Source organism: Mus pahari, chromosome 5 (assembly GCF_900095145.1).
Source record: "Mus pahari chromosome 5, PAHARI_EIJ_v1.1, whole genome shotgun sequence".
NCBI classification, from domain to species: domain Eukaryota; kingdom Metazoa; phylum Chordata; class Mammalia; order Rodentia; family Muridae; genus Mus; species Mus pahari.
In genome coordinates, this window is record NC_034594.1 from 35101543 (window position 1) to 35119194 (window position 17652).

The 17652-nt window shown below is 41.9% G+C and overlaps 1 protein-coding gene across 1 annotated transcript in view; it reads left to right on the forward strand.

Moving 5' to 3' along the window:
* The window catches only part of Plcl1 (phospholipase C like 1 (inactive)), a 330244-nt gene that overhangs the window by 268738 nt on the left and 43854 nt on the right, over nt 1-17652 (forward strand). The window contains exons 2-3 of the mRNA XM_021197774.2: nt 2686-5160; nt 8903-9106. Of these exons, the coding sequence (XP_021053433.1) occupies nt 2686-5160; nt 8903-9106 (2679 nt within the window). The remainder of the gene's footprint in view (nt 1-2685; nt 5161-8902; nt 9107-17652) is intronic.

The following is a 17652-nucleotide window of genomic DNA, read 5'->3' on the forward strand; positions in this document are numbered from 1 at the left end:
AAAGAGACTTGAGTCTCCCTGTCCAGCAAGACATGAGATGATGTCCCCACTCCTTCCAGCCTGCCCAGTCAAGAACATTGAAGTAACAGTGTGAGGATTTTTGTCTAGGGCCAGCCATTTTCCTCTTGTATGGCAGAACTAGAGAACTACCTAGCATCCTGAATCTTTTCCAGCAGTTTTTAATATGGGTAATCTTGGCCTTAGCCATCAGTAGATATACTATCTGTTCACACATGCATGGCCACTTTCTAGGTCACTTGGAGACTTACAATAACTGGATTTGATCTTTTCTGAGATGACAACGTGAGAATCACATCGTTTTCAGATTCCAAGTTTTAAGGCATTTTGGGATATGTTTTATAATCACCCATGATTTTTCATGTTCAGGCAAGAACCTAGCACTATGGAGCAGGTGAATTCTTTTATAAACTTAATAGAAAACAATCTTCTCTTGAAATCTTGTCTAAATGGTGGTACGGAGTTGATTTTAGTAGCTATCATTATAAAGAAGAGAAGCTTATGTAAGAAGGCCATGCTGGCCGAGACAGTTTGTTCTCATGGATAAGCAGTGTCTTAAGTTGGGAAAGGAGAATTAGATCATAAGAGAGGGCCTCTGCAACTGCACACGCAGGGCTGAGGAACTGAATGTGCACTTAAGGGACAGTGATTCCCCAAGTTCAGTTTCCTGGGAACTGTTGCAGGTTCTACGACTCTGCTGACAACACTTTTATCTGGAACACGATCTCATATAAAATATATTTTAAGCTGAAGCTCTCATTATGTAAAAGGCTAGTCAAATGGTTAGCTTGAACGCTGAGTCACAGTCTAACTTGCCACCAAGATTCAGTTTCTCTCTTTATTTTACTTGGTAGATTAATCTCATTTAGCAGTGCCATTAGGTTCCAACTTTGATGGGGTGGGAAAATGCACACAAACATCTGATATTTCTGAGCACGTGGGCTGGGATGAATTTAAATGTGTCCTAGTGGAGCACATGAGTTGGTATGGCTGAAGATTTATCATTGTCTTTTAACTTAAGGCTGGAGGAAATTGACCACTGTGGGATAATTAAAAATAGAAAGTCTCTGGGAAAGCAGAAGCCAAGTTGTCAAATGCCACAGAGCTGAGGGGCGGTAGTATTCTATAACCCAGACTAGGTGATTTATACTTGTGTCTCCTGAAGATCTGATATGCAGTTGAGATGATGAATCATTCCACCACATACCTTAACTAAAGCAAAATTTATTTTTCTTTTGCTTGTAGAGTTTTAGCCAATTAAATAATAAATCTCCAGGTCTTTGCTGAATATAGAATAGACAGGCTTATATGGGCTGGCTGGATTAGATGGTGTTACTGCACCAGAGAGCAGTTCCTAAAATGATGTTTTAAGAGGGTGGAGGCAATGTCATAGCTCAGGCTGCTTCCTTATACTTCTCACTGTTGAAGGGGGTGGTATCATTTGGATCTTTAAACATATTTCAAATTACTGTTGAAGGTTTAGGATTCATGAATGAGTTAATGTCTTGAAAACAGTGTTCCAGCGAATGCCAGTGAATGGTCCTACAGGCACACATAGAGAGAGGAAAACCTTCACGAGGACTTCACATTTATAAATCAAAATGGGCACGTGCTTTCTCTTCTGAGTGTCATGATACTGAGCAATAACAAAGACTGCGTGTTCAGATCTTATTTGAGAAGCAGAAATGGAAATTCGGAGAGGCTAAGTGACTTATCCTAGATAGTACACCTAGTGGGTTAGATGAAGAAACTCAAGGGCTACTATAATTCATACTCCTGTGTCATGGGTGTGCTTATGAGATCCAGTACTCTAAGTATGTTAAACATGCATTTTAGATATATGTTCCAGGGAGAACTGTTTGAATTGGTAATGCAGTTGACAACTTTATTAAACTTCATTAAAATGAAGAACTATCCAGTTTTAAGTGGAAGGGGTCAGGTGCTCAGTGTAAATGAGTTGGCAGCAACAGAGTAGCAACAGTCCAAGGCAGATGAAATGTATCATCTTGTAATTATGAGTATTCTTTAGCAGGGATTGTCAGTTTAGGAGAGTCGATAAGGGAGAAAGGCTCTATTCATGTTAGAAGGAAAGACCACAGGACACATGCAACCTGTTGAACACAGTCACATGGATGCTGTCTGCTGTGCTGAGCCACAGGACACATGTAACCTGTTGAACACAGTCACATGGATGCTGTCTGCTNCAGTCACATGGATGCTGTCTGCTGTGCTGAGCCACAGGACACATGTAACCTGTTGAACACAGTCACATGGATGCTGTCTGCTGTGCTGAGCCACATGACACATGTAACCTTCTGAACACAGTCCATGGATGCTGTCTGCTGTGCTGTTGGTGGGGGTTCCTAAAAAAAAAAAAAAAAAAAAAAAAAAAACAGAAACAAAAAAAACCTGTACCTTGCCTGGTTTCAGATGAGCCAAGGGCTGGGCTTTATTCTGGGAGATCACATATGAATTCATAAAACAAATGTCCCTTGGAGCCTAATGGTATTAATTCTCTCAGTAATTTAACTTCTGAATCAGTGAAAAGGTAAATTTCAGGCTAGCTTCTATGAGATAACAGATTCCGAGTTTAAGAAGTTCCTATCGTGTTACTGAATTTGTGTTTCCTAAAGGAGATTGATCCTTCTTTTCTGATTACTTTTATAGGATCCTTCAAACCAAAAATGTGGTGGCAGAAAGAAAACAGTGTCTTTCAGCAGCATGCCATCGGAGAAGAAGATTAGCAGTGCCCACGACTGCATTAGCTTCATGCAGGCTGGCTGCGAGCTGAAGAAAGTGCGCCCAAACTCTCGCATCTACAACCGATTTTTCACCCTAGATACCGACCTCCAGGCTCTACGCTGGGAACCTTCCAAGAAAGACCTCGAAAAAGCCAAGCTGGACATTTCTGCCATCAAAGAAATCAGGCTGGGGAAGAACACGGAGACATTCAGAAACAATGGCCTTGCTGACCAGATCTGCGAAGACTGTGCCTTCTCCATACTCCATGGGGAAAATTACGAGTCTCTGGACCTAGTTGCCAATTCAGCAGATGTAGCAAACATCTGGGTGTCGGGGTTACGGTACCTGGTGTCTCGTAGTAAGCAACCGCTTGATTTTATAGAGGGTAACCAGAACACACCACGGTTCATGTGGCTGAAAACAGTGTTTGAAGCAGCAGATGTTGATGGAAATGGGATTATGTTAGAAGACACTTCAGTGGAGTTAATAAAACAGCTCAACCCTACTCTGAAGGAATCTAAGATCAGGTTAAAATTTAAAGAAATCCAGAAGAGCAAAGAAAAACTAACTACCCGGGTGACAGAAGAGGAATTTTGTGAAGCGTTTTGTGAACTGTGCACCAGGCCAGAAGTATACTTCTTACTTGTTCAGATATCTAAGAACAAAGAGTACCTGGATGCCAATGACCTCATGCTCTTCTTAGAAGCTGAGCAAGGTGTCACCCACATCACTGAGGATATGTGCTTAGACATCATTAGGAGATATGAGCTCTCTGAAGACGGCCGCCAGAAAGGCTTCCTTGCAATTGACGGTTTTACCCAGTATTTATTATCTCCAGAATGTGACATTTTTGATCCAGAGCAAAAGAAAGTTGCCCAAGATATGACCCAACCCTTGTCTCACTACTATATCAATGCGTCTCATAATACCTACCTGATAGAAGATCAGTTCAGGGGACCAGCAGATATCAATGGGTATGTGAGGGCATTGAAGATGGGCTGTAGAAGCATTGAGCTCGATGTGAGTGATGGTCCGGATAATGAGCCCATCCTTTGTAATAGGAACAACATGGCCATGCACCTCTCCTTTCGAAGTGTTCTGGAGGTGATAAATAAGTTTGCCTTTGTTGCTTCTGAGTACCCACTCATTCTCTGCTTGGGGAATCACTGTTCTCTGCCGCAGCAGAAAGTCATGGCTCAGCAGATGAAAAAGGTGTTTGGCAATAAACTTTACACAGAAGCACCTTTATCTTCAGAATCCTACCTCCCATCACCCGAAAAACTAAAAAATATGATTATTGTGAAAGGAAAGAAGTTGCCTTCGGAATCAGATCTGTTAGAAGGAGAAGTGACCGATGAGGATGAAGAAGCCGAGATGTCGCGGAGGATGTCAGGGGATTACAACGGGGAGCAGAAACACATCTGGCTCTGCCGAGAGCTCTCTGACTTGGTATCCATCTGTAAATCTGTTCAGTACAGGGATTTTGAACTGTCTATGAAAACCCAAAACTACTGGGAAATTTGTTCATTTAGTGAAACAGAGGCCAGCCGGATTGCAAATGAATACCCAGAGGACTTTGTGAATTATAACAAGAAGTTTTTATCAAGGGTTTACCCTAGTGCCATGCGGATAGATTCCAGTAACCTGAACCCACAGGACTTCTGGAACTGTGGCTGTCAGATTGTGGCGATGAATTTTCAAACTCCTGGTCCAATGATGGACCTCCACACTGGCTGGTTTCTTCAAAATGGAGGATGTGGCTACGTCCTCAGGCCGTCTATCATGCGGGATGAAGTTTCGTACTTCAGCGCAAATACAAAGGGCATTGTCCCCGGAGTGTCTCCCCTGGTTCTGCACATCAAGATCATCAGTGGTCAGAACTTCCCAAAGCCCAAAGGAGCTTGTGCCAAAGGGGATGTCATAGACCCCTATGTTTGTGTGGAGATTCACGGAATTCCCGCTGATTGCTGCGAGCAAAGAACTAAAACTGTACAACAGAACAGCGATAATCCAATTTTTGATGAAACTTTTGAGTTTCAAGTCAACCTCCCCGAGCTGACCATGGTCCGTTTTGTCATTTTGGATGATGATTATATTGGGGATGAGTTCATTGGGCAGTATACGATCCCTTTTGAATGTCTGCAGCCCGGGTACCGGCACGTTCCCTTGCGCTCCTTTGTTGGGGATATCATGGAGCACGTGACCCTTTTCGTCCACATAGCAATAACCAATCGCAGTGGAGGAGGGAAACCACAGAAGCGAAGCCTTTCTGTGAGAATGGGGAAGAAAGTTCGAGAATACACCATGCTCAGGAATATTGGTCTTAAAACCATAGATGATATCTTCAAAATAGCAGTTCATCCCTTACGAGAAGCCATAGATATGAGAGAAAACATGCAGGTAGGAAAACACACCCATCTCCTTCCACTGCTTCTGTTATTCACACCCCTTTGAACTGGTGACTATTGCGGTTTACCGATGGCTGGCTTGCAGATATTCAGAATACACTGTGCAGATCCATGCACCACTGAATTAGCTTCCCCGTCACCTGGGATAACGAAAGTAGTTTCTAATTGTGAGTACAAGGTTGAGTTTGGCCAGCTAATGGAGCATCAGTATAGCAAAATGCTGGGTATCTTTTCAATATGTTTAGCATGTAATAATTAACTAACAAAAATATGTACATAAACTGTATGGAAAAAGTAGAATATAAAAGATGTGGGCAGGTGCTGGGGATGTGGATTAGCAGGTAAGAGCACCGATAAGGAGCTAGTGTCAATCCCCACCTTCACCCCCAGCATCCACATACAAAGTCTATGTGGCTGAAAGGGCCTGTAATGCCTTGCAGGGTGTGAGTGGAGAGAGTAAGATTTCTGGGGCTCGTTGGCCACCAGCCTAACCCCAGATTCACTGAGAACCCTGTGTCAGAGGATGGAGAGAGGATCAGGAGACCTTGCGCTCTCCTCTGGTCTCTGTGTGGGCCAGGCATATCTACCTGACATGCACACGCACACACACGCATGCACACACACACATGCACACACACACGCACACACACACACATGCACACACACACACACACACACACACACTCATGTGGGTAGTATATAAAATGCATACCCAGACATATGCATATTGTTTGAAAGCATCTATGTAACATATTTGCAGATTTGAATATAGAAGAGAATTCGAAGTCATATATTATAAAAGTGATGTCCATCAGACTTTTAGTTATTTAAATGTGTACTAACAAATTATTACCCACAAGAGAAAGCACAGCGAATCAAATAAAGTTCAGTACTTTTTTTTTATTTTATTTTTTACAAAAAATGTATTTAGCCTCCTCTTAGAAAGGTAGTTTAATTGGAGGAATGTGGTTTCTGGGAAAAAAATCTGTCCCCGTGCAGTCCTGATGATTCATTTTTCAGCATAAGGCAAGATCAAGAGTTACACCACAGGCTGTTGTGCGAACTGAGAGAGCACACAGCAATCCCCAGTTTTAACATGGAGAAACCCAGTGTGCCTTTTCCTTCCTTATGATGGCATGGCCGCAGACTTCTTTTTTATAATACCTTATATAGTCGATTAAGGATAGCTTTTTTAAAGATTTATTTATTATTATACATAAGTACACTGTAGCTGTCTTCAGACACGCCAGAAGAGGGTGTCAGATCTCATTACAGGTGGTTATGAGCCACCATGTGGTTGCTGGGATTAGAACTCAGGACCTTCAGAAGAGCAGTCAGTGCTCTTACCCGCTGAGCCATTGCATTCTTGAGACATGAATAGACAACAAGTATTCACTAAGGTCTTGTATGGCGAAGTGAAAACAACTCAGTTTACTTCATTCCTTTAGCTAGCACGTTTATAAGAACTCACTCACCCAGAGACTTTGCCCTCAAGAAAGCAGAGACATTAGAAGACATTATTTCTCAGATCTTGCAGTTAATAAATGTCAAAGTTAGACTTTAAATCCCACAGTGTCTGATGCCAAAATCCATTATTATTCACATGAGGCAGAAGCACCAAGCTGTGACTTAGTGAAATTATTAACTCACAGGCGAGTTCTTCAAAGAGCCAAATGGTCAGAAATAGTATGGTACAAAATTTGTTTCAAGGTGGTTTGCTTAACCACTTGGTTAAAAATTAGCCTCTGAATATGCTGTTATCTTCTATGTAGTGTTTTCCTACATAAATCTGGCAATATCATAAAGCCCTATATAAGATTACCCATAAGTCATTTTTATACCTAACTGCATTAGAAGCCGACTCTATGTATTACTTGCAATTCTTGAAATACAGCCTTTATCTCATATTTTTAGAATATATATAGATAAGAATTTGGCTGGGGTGATGGCTCAGCCAGAAAAGCACTTGCTGCCTAGGCACAAGGCCTAGAGTTCAGATACCCAGGACCCACTTAGAAGATGTGTGTGTGGCGACCTCCTGTAATCCCAGTGCATGCCCAAGGCCAAGACAGGGAGGGATCGCTTGACTAGGATGGTGAGCTACATTATCTAATTTATGATTTCTGGATCTAGTGAGAGAACCTGCCTCAATAAATAAAGGGCGAGCTCCCAGGTCTCCTCATGCATTCCCCCACACATGCTCCCCCTACAGAAACATACATACACACATGTATGGACACCACATATACATACACAAAAAGAAGAGCTGTTTATAAGGCTTTCCTAGGCATAGTTAATAATTAATGGACTCCTAACAAAGTGGCTTAGATAAAGGAGTATTTGGAGAGTAATATGTAAAAATTAAAAATACCATGCTGATTAATAAATTCATGACACATTCAGTAGGTTAGATGTTGCTCATTATTAATAAATGTAAAACAGCCACAATTTCCCCAAGTTATTACTTTAGCATCAGTTTGAGCACATTGATAATAGCCCCAGAGTACCCAAAATGTGTTACTGTCTCATTAAGGAAAAGAAATTAAAAAGCACTTCCCACGGTATCATTTAACCAACAGTGAATCCAGATTCGAATTATCGATCCCTTTCTCCCTTCGTCGCCTGTCATTTCTCTGTCTGCTGAGTGAGTCTGTCTCTTTGCTTGTCTGTCTCCTGAAACACTTTCTCTCTGTGTATGTCTGTCCCTGTGTATCCACAACAAAGAGCTTTTGCTGTGTGTTAACTGACTAGCACAGAAGGCGTTACATGGGTAAGAGGGAATACTTAGCAGAGACCTTTAATAGAGTTTTACAAGGGATTAAGTCACCGACTTGATCTGACCCCAGCTGACCCAGATGGCAAACAAAGGATGTCAGGCAATAGCCATAGGTTCTTTCAACCTATTTTCTATCTCCTGCATTTATTACTATAGCATACATACACGTGTATGTTACTCTTGGGTCAGGGGCATGGAAGAGAAGACAACTTTAGATGAAGCTATTCATTAGCTTAGAATGTAAAAGGTGATTATATGGAAAATCCACAGCAAGTAAGATTGGTTGTTACATTGTTCTCTTAATAACAGGGTACACAGAAGGATATCAGTCTTAAGTGACCTCAAGGTGTATTACTAACTCTGGCTCTGAGGCCCAGCAAAAGTTCCAGTCTCTTTGTATGTAGAAGATTATTTTCATAATATTATAGTGCCTCAGTTTTGTTCAAGATTGTAACATCAATGAATAAGATGTCCATGCAGTTCATTTTCTGTATGTGCTGTGCATTTCTGATGGGCTGACAAGGCAACATTGCTGGCTGCTCAGATGAGCAGTGCTATCCCACTGGCTTAAGATGCTAAGAGAGATGGCTTCTAGTTCGGTAGTGTGACGCTTTTTCTGATCCCCACGATATAATTTGAATGCACTATTCATGTGCAGGTCCTGCTAGTGCGGGGGCATTCCTGTTGCTATGACTGCAAAGCACAGAGCACCCTTGAGTCCTAATCAGCTTTGTTTCTGATGGCTGTCTGTGGTCACTGGTTAATACCAAAGCCAATGGTTCAGATCGCGAGTAAGCTGTGTTACCCCTGCATGTTGCAGCAGATTGGCTCGGCTGTGATCCAGGCTGCTCTGCACTGTACATGTCTCTGAGGGTATAATTTGGTGAATTCACTTGGGTGTAAACTGGGGTGCGGTGCCATGTGGTCAGACATGTGATTCCATGTTTTCTCCTCGTAGAACGCCATAGTGTCTGTTAAGGAGCTGTGTGGACTCCCGCCGATTGCCAGTCTGAAACAGTGCCTGTTAACCCTGTCCTCTCGTCTCATCACCAGTGACAGTACTCCCTCCGTGTCTCTGGTGATGAAGGACTGCTTTCCTTACCTGGAGCCTCTGGGTGCGATTCCAGATGTGCAGAAGAGGATGCTGGCTGCATATGATCTGGTAGGAGGTTGCAACTTTCCATTACTTATCTCAGTGCATGGGCATCTCTAAAAGCAGGGGTTCTGATTCCAATGCCCAGAGCAGATTGGCTACCTCTAAAGTGCGGTTGGAGGTAGCAGCCAGAGCTTGCCATTGGGTATCCTTTAACCCGCAGGGAGGCCCCCAAGACATGGCAAATGGAACAATCTCTGATTTGACAAAGAGTAAGTGACTTCCCAGTCCTCAGAAGCATGGCTCCTTTTCTTCTGAATGATAGCTCCTGACAGAGAGATGCTCAACTCTCTGCTTGATGATGACTGAGACAAATGGCTTGTCTGTAAACATTTCTAAATTAATGATACTATCTGATTTCATTCTGAATATTTAATAGAATTTGTGTAGTGATTAGATTTGGGGATAACTTTATTTTTGTGTTTCATGCTGTAAACAAAATTAAAGAGCAAATGACAAAGTATCTAACGTACCTAATTAGGTATAAATAAACATATTTAATTAGAAGAACACTTACAAACTAGTAACAATAGAAATATGTAGAAACTTTGTATATCAATGAAGAGTAAGTTTTCCCACATGTGATGTATGAAATTTTCAGGAAATAAATTTAAAAAGTAATGTATCTTTTAAAAAGCAGCCCAGTTATGACTTAAAATACAAACTTTTACTTGGAGATTTAGACAGCAATTATCTGGGGAAATGCTTTTGCCAAGTTCTTAGGTGCCTAGGCTCTGTCTAATTGTCAGTTCTTCTATTCCTTGAATATCTTCAAGGTCTAAAATGGCTGCCTAAACTCTACTTATAACATCTGCAGTCTGCACTTCAGGAATGATGGGGAGACATAATCTTTCTTCTTTTAGGATATTATTTTCTAGAATTACTGACAAAAAATATTACTTATCCTTCCTGTTCATCAGCCTGGAGTTGATATATAGCCACAGTTAATTGCAAAAAGCAATGTAACATGTCTCTTCAAGGGAGCTAGACGTTGTCTCTTCTCTTCCTAAGAAGTAGGAGGAGAGTGGACATCAGTGCAGTTCTGCTTTAGAAGTCAACAGGCAATCCCCCTTGGCCTGAAAACTTATCAGTGAAATGCACAACACATTTATCTTTAAAATAACGTTCCAATTTCATAAGTTAATATATGAAATCAAATATGGTGGTATGCCCTTATAGTCCTAGCTACTCCAGCAAGATTGTTTTGAGCCAAGGCCATTCCAGTCTGAGTAAGATGAGATCCCATGTCTTACAAGTAATGTTATTAGACGTTCCCTTCTCCATTAAATCACCAGCTATGCCTTCTGCTTTTTTTTTAAATTAGATATTTTCTTTATTTGCATTTCAAATGCTATCCCGAAAGTTCCCTATACCCTTCCCCTGCCCCTGCTCCCCTACCCACCCACTCCCACTTCTTGGCCCTGGCATTGTGAGGCTATTCCAGTGCCTGGCAAACACAGAAGTGGATGTTCCCAGTCCGTTATTGGATGGAACACGGGGCCCCCAATGGAGGAGCTAGAGAAAGTACCCGAGGAGCTGAAGGGGTCTGCAACCCTATAGGTGGAACAACAATATGAACTAACCAGTACCCCCTGAGCTTGTGTCTCTAGCTGCATATGTAGCAGAAGATGGCCTAGTCGGCCATCATTGGGAAGAGAGGCCCTCTGCTTTTAATCATGGGTCTTCTAATCAGGAATTTAAGAAGACAGGGGCTGGTGATAGCTTGGTGGTTTAAGTGCTTACTGTGCTAGCACGGGGACCTGAGTTTGAATCCCCAGTACCCACATAAAATGCCACATGTAGCCACACACCTCTGTAACTGCAGTTCTGGGGAATGGAGGCAAGTGGATCTCTGAGGCATCTTGGCCTGCCCTTTAGCCAAAACAGTGAGCCTCGGGTTCAGTAAAAGATGCATTCACGTCCAAAAAATGGTAGAGAGCAATGCTAATCTGTCGTCCTCGCTTATGTATGAAAGCATGCACACATCTGCACACACACATACACACATGCATACAGTTACACACATATGCACACATGCACATACACAGACATTCACACACACACACACACACACACTTATACATATATGCACACATACATGAAGGGGAATTTAGGAAGATATTTTTCTTTCTCTGCCTAAACTGCAAAAATAAATGTTATGTACATTGTTGGAGAAAAGTTGGATAAAATTACTTAAAATGTTTATTTCATTCGATCTATTTCTTTTTTAGATCTATTGTTAGGAGATTATATATATATATATATATATATATATATATATATATGATTTTTCATGATGTTGACATGGAGGGATTGGCTAAATTACAGATAGGAACCCAGGAACTGAAGAGATGGCTCAGTAGTTCAGAGCTGTTGCTGCTCTTGTAAAGGCCTCAGGTTCCATTCCCAGCCCCTCCATGCTTACATCTGTTTGTAGCTCCACCTCCAGGTGGTACCACTTCCTGTTCCAGCCTCCACAGGCAACCACACACATTTGGAAACATTTATACAGACAGTTAAATTAAAATAAAATAATTGTGGAAAGATGGGGATTTATCTCATGGACTCCTTTGAAGCAATCAAAGGCAGTTGTTTGGAGGACCAGTAACTGTATGGAGAACAACTGAATAGGTTTTATATGTTTTGTGAAGCAGTCAGGTTGCAATAGTGTATCAGCAGTGAGATTTAAAATGTGTTTTTATGTATATGCACATGCAATCCTATAAAGACATTTACAGTGATTGCTTTTGTTTATCATGAGTGAAGCTTATTTTCTTAGCTATTCTCTTCTATATGCTTCCTGTATTTACTAAATTCTTTCTAACAAACTTGATAAATTTTATAGTTGAATAAAATAACTGTCGGTGAAGAAAATACTAAGATTTTACTGTTAAAAATAACTAGGAGAAATGCACTTGGTATAAATATTTTCTAACTGAGTGTAAAAGCCTCCCCTGAATGCACTCTGCCCGCAGATGCTGGTACAAGGGCTGCGTCTGCAGAGTGGGGTGGGACTCACCTATTGCCTGTGTCGCATTTCTTGTGAAATCAATTTTTTCATCATGAGAGTAGGGATTGAAAGCTGTTCAGTGAATAGATATAATTGCTGTCTAAGAGGTGAAATTAGGGTACTAGTTGCCATAGAGACAGACAGCAGCCATCACTTATTCCCTTGTAAGCTGAGAAAGGAAAATAAGCCATTGTGCGGGTGGCTGGCCCCTGGAGATGGGTCTGACTTGAGAAGAATGGCTCTCAGGCTGTGGTGGGGCAGTTTCTGCTTCACATCACCAGTGTCTGATGGCGTTTTTGTCATTTCTGGTTTACCTGCTAAGTCCAACTCTTAATATTATGCTTTCTTTCATTTCTGTTTTTAAAACACAGCTTAGGATTGTCAGTAGAGCCAGGCTTCAACAAACTCTGAAATAGTTTAGCATGCAAAGCAGGAATAGTTAAATGGAGTTCAGTTATAATTGCCAGTGGAAATGACTTCTCATTTGGTAGGAAGCCGAGTGAAGGTAACCTCACACCATAGAAGCGACTGAGAGCACTGTGCCATGTGGACTGCATATTTCTTCCAACAGTGCAGAGGGTCAGGAGGGGTGTGCCTGTGCAGCCACTGACCCCCGAGGAAAAAATGCCTTGCTTTCAGTTTCCAGGACTGTGAGGTATTGGCAGGCCTCTGCTCTCAGTGTATTAGTGTTTGTGGTTATCTTTAAGAAGTTACCTGAGATACTTTGTAGATCCAGACTGATCACGTGACAACATGGACTGGATCATGCCACAATACTTCATCAACTCCGTGGTAGCTCCAGATTTAGGGCGCTCTGTGATCTAATACCTCTGCAGACTTACCACCCTCCTCAATCTCCCCAAAGCCATACTGACTTTGTTCACTCAGACCAAACTTGTTCTAGTCTCCAGGCTGTTATGAAGCACACTGCATTTGTTCCTGGAATGTCCTGGAAAGTTGTGTCCTACCTGAGAGACCCTTCTCCAAATACTGACCCCACTTCCGTGCTATTTCATAGGCATTTCCCCACCACACTATTTAGAAAGGTCGAAAAGTAATCTGCTCAGTCTTTTATAAATAATTGTCTTTATCTTCTCTGAGTCCCTCCACTTGAATTTGTGCTTTGTAAGGTTGGAGAGACCCTGCTTGCCTCACATTGTTCTCTTTAAAACCCTGTTAGCACACGATATATTACAATAAATTCTAGTTGATTAAACAAGAGCTGCAAGCATCTGTTACTAATGCAAATAGTGTCGTTTTTAGCCTGTGATGGGTTGCTCCATTTTTATTTTCCTCTCAGGGCCAGCCTTGGTGACTTGCTCCCTGTCCAGTCAGAAGGACCATTCCGCCAGCCTCCTTTACCATCCCCTTCCCCTCCCACAGTCTCAGATTTACTTCCCACCACTTTCTCATTCCTCACCCTCTGGATTTCTATCCCACATGACTTAGGTGAAGAAGACCTTTTGCAAAACTGATTGTATTAAGAAATCATTCATATATTGACTTTATGCACAGCATCAATACACTTCTTTTGATATATCACTGTCTGTGTTCTTAGTCTTTATATTAGTCAAGGAACAAACACAGTTTTGGATGTCCGTTCTATGCAAAGTGCTGTGTGAAGTGGTAGGGATTTTCTTTAGAGTGGTTGTTCTAACTTGAGGGTAAAACTTAAAAGGGGGGGGGGAGGAGCAGTGACAGTGTGCTGAGGGTGATCAGCCACTTCCATTGCTACTTTGTCATTGTGATTGAGATGTAGATATCTGCTCTACAGGATATCTTGATGTGATCCCTGTGAAAGGGTCCTTCAGCTCCTAAAAGGGTCTTAACTCTCAGGTTGCAAACCACCAACATAGAGTCCTCTGAGACTTCACCAGGCCACTGGGCACCCTTCTCCCGCTCCACAACAATCATACTCTGGTCTCCCTGGCACTTGGCAGAATAGTATTTGCAAATAATTTGGAAATGAAAATGCTATCTGACCTTTATGTGCTTTTTTGTCTTTGCATGGCTGACTTTTTACTTCTTTAATGTTCTACCAGCCTAATTTTTCATGGATAGTCAAGATCTATTTGCTTAATATATTCTAACCTTTTATGTGTTTTAAATAAATGTGAGCGCTTTGGGGTGGTTTGTGTTCTGATTGCCTCAGTCAGAGGAGGATTAGTTATAGGGGATTGCAACTGTAAACTGCAAACTAGAGCAGTCTTCAAAGGTGACTTCTGGACTGAATTATTTAACATTAACATAAAAGTTAAAACTTTACTACGGTAAGAGATGCAGATTTTTCTGACGATAAAGCAGTCAGCCAGTCTAGAGCACATGAATCGAGATTAATCATTTACTAAGTCTGTCGGACTGTGATTTGGAAAGGGCCTGGTTGTACTGGCACAAGAAGGAATGTAGCAAAAAAAGAATTAACTGCCAACTAATCATATCTGGCAAGTGAAGTAGTGGGCAGTAGTCAATCACGCCAAGAATAATGGGTTGGCTTAACTCTACTCTCTTTTTTGGTTTTTAATATCTATCTATCTATCTATCTATCTATCTATCTATCTATCTATCTATCTATCTCTCTATCTATCTATCTATCTATCTATCTATCTGGTTTTTCGAGACAGGGCTTCTCTGTGTAGCCCTGGTTGTCCTGGAACTCACTCTGTAGACCAGGTGGCCTTGAACACAGAAATCCTCCTGCCTCTACCTTCCAAGTGCTGGGATTAAAGGCGTGCGCCACCACTGCCCAGCTTAACTCTACTCTCTTAAGTTAGTGTTATTGCCAAAAGATTGTTAGCCTCAAGAAAGAAAAAAAGTGTAGTTTCCTAAAGAAGTAGCCCTCCCCCCCNNNCCCCCCCCCAATGTGTACATGTGCCTGCAGAGGTCAGAAGAGGCTGTTGGTCTGCTGGAGTTACAGGAGGCTGTGAGCCCCTTTGACTTGGGTGCTGGAATCCACATTTGAGGGAAGCACTCTGCACTCCTAATTGCTGAGCCATCCCCCCACCCCCCCATCTCTGGCCGCCTGCAATATAGTTCTGTTTATTAAAAGCAATTTCCATTATAATAAGTAAATAAATCAAAAGTATTCTTCTCATCATTGTCCCATTGTAAACTTTGTGGAAAATATTCTATTAGTTTGAAATTCAAAAAGTATACTAGTTTGTACAGCAGTAGAACTCAGAAAAAAAAAAATAGCTGTGTATGTGTGTGTGCCCAACTCGAGCTAGCTATTTCAAAACAATGAACTTGGTGCGTGGACACCTTCTCACTCTTGGACACAGCAATGTCAACTGATGTTTTTGTTTTTTTTTTCAGTTGTTAGATAATGGATTAATTTTTGTCATCTTGAGAGGTGGCAATTTCTACTTGATACCAGGTCCTTAGCAACACTGGCTATGAAGAATGCATGAAGAAGAATTTCTCAAGATTCTTCTTGGATCTAGCTTACATGCATTCTCATTTGACCTGCATTCCTTATTTCTCGAATTTTTGGAACACTTTAGTTAAAGACATTGAGCTAGTCAAATTGGCCTGAAAAATGTAGAGAGGTTTCGTGTGATGAATCATTTTGTCCATTAGGTTGGAGTAAAGAAGCCCAGGGCAAGAAGAAGGTACAACTTTGAATATATCTGTAAAGCTTTTTTTTCTTTTTTAATCAAAGAAGATGAATTGAAGGTAAAGATCCACCTGAATGTGGGTGACATGCAGAATAGTGTCAGAATAGTGTCCCAAACTGAATAGAAAAGCAAGAAGAAAAATAGTGGCCAGCACCCACATCTCCCTCCATAGTCTTTCTGGTCTCCCTGGAGGTGAGGAAGCAACCCCATGATCCTGCCACTATACCTTCTCCTTCACGACAGCTGGTCTTCCTTAAGTGACCCAAACAACCTTCCTTCTTTAAGTCACTGTTTGCCAGGTATTTATTCACATCAACCAGAGTAGTTAATAAAATCTCCCCACCTGGCTTTTTGTATGAATGAGATAAATTGTACTAAGAGCTAGGTAAAAACCAGCATTTCAAGCAATTCCTCAAGGTGAGTTGGCAGGTGCTTTGGAAGTAGAACTACTGAGAAGATATAATGATCCCTGAAGAAAGCAATAATGGTGTCGAATTGTCACCACCACAAATGTGGAGACAGAGGATGTGGTCGGCTCTGCTCAGGTTCTATGTCCTGTGCTGTCATAAGTCAGGCTGGGTAGTATGACCTGAGGCTAAGCCCTGCACACTGATCACATCATTGCCGGTTTCCCAGCAGCTGGCGGGGAATACGAGGTTTGTATTTGTTTTTGTTTCATAGAGAAAGGGGGTTGAATGCTTAAAATCAAAAAGATGTCAGTCTACAAATGGTGCTTGTATTTGTCCCATTTAACTTTCAAAACTACAGAGAACTGTCCTCCTCTAGTTTGCAAATATCTAAGTGGCAGCATTCCCATTAATAAAGGTGCTGTGTTTAATGGAATTCAAGTAGAATGACTTTCAACAAATTTTTTCCTTTTTTAATGGCTATTTTTCTTTATTTACATTTCAAATGTAAATAAAGACCTTTTTCCCCTTTAAAGGTCTCCCCTTCAGAACCCCCCGATCCATCCCCCCTCCCCCTGCCTCTAAGAGGGTGCCCCCCACCCATCCACCCACTCCTGTCTTTCAGCCCTGGCATTCCCCTACACCTGGGCATTGAACACCCTCAGGTCCAAGGGCTTTTCCTCCCATTGATGACAAGGCCATACTCTGCCACATATGTGGTCAGTGCCATGGGTCCCTCCATGTGTATTCTTTGGTTGGTGGTCCAGTCCCTGGGAGCTCCAGGGGGTCTGGCCTGTTGACACTGTTGCTCCCTCCATGGGGCTGCAACTCCCCTCAGCTACTTCAGTTCCTTTTCCAACTCCAACATCAGGAAGACCCCCCCCCCCACGCCCCTACACAGGGGAAATGTTCCTGAACAGAACACCAATGGCTTATGCTCTAAGATCAAGAATTGACTTTCAGCAGTTTGAACAAATAATCCATCATATGACTAGAGACCCAGAGACCTAAGACCTGGCTTTTGACTAGAAAGAAGGCAAAAGATAGATGGCTCGTAGCGGGATAGAAGAGCAATGGGTCTGCAAAGCTTCGTAAACATTCTCAGGTAGGAACCTGCCCAAATGTCTAGATCCTTCCTAAAAAAGTAGGGATGCGCATGAAAGAACTTCTAACTATTGCATATGGAGACTGCCTATAATGGCTGACATATGTCGTGAATGCTGTCTAGAAGATGCGGACATGAAAAGCTTCTACTTTCATGGATTTGCCTGATGGATGCTGCTAAGCGATGCTCCCCAACTTGTTCTTGAAGTAGAAACTCAGCCTTTAACACTAATCACAGGGTAACCCATAAGCTCAGGTCTGGTGCTCACAATCCCTGGGTTCCACTCTCAAGTATTTCTCTAACCCTGTGCCATTAGGCAAATCAGCTCTCAGCTCATATTCTTTTTCTGCAAAATGTCATTGTCTGTGATAAACTATCTTTAAAGTGGCTCTAAATAGAAAGTTTGGTGGGACTATGAA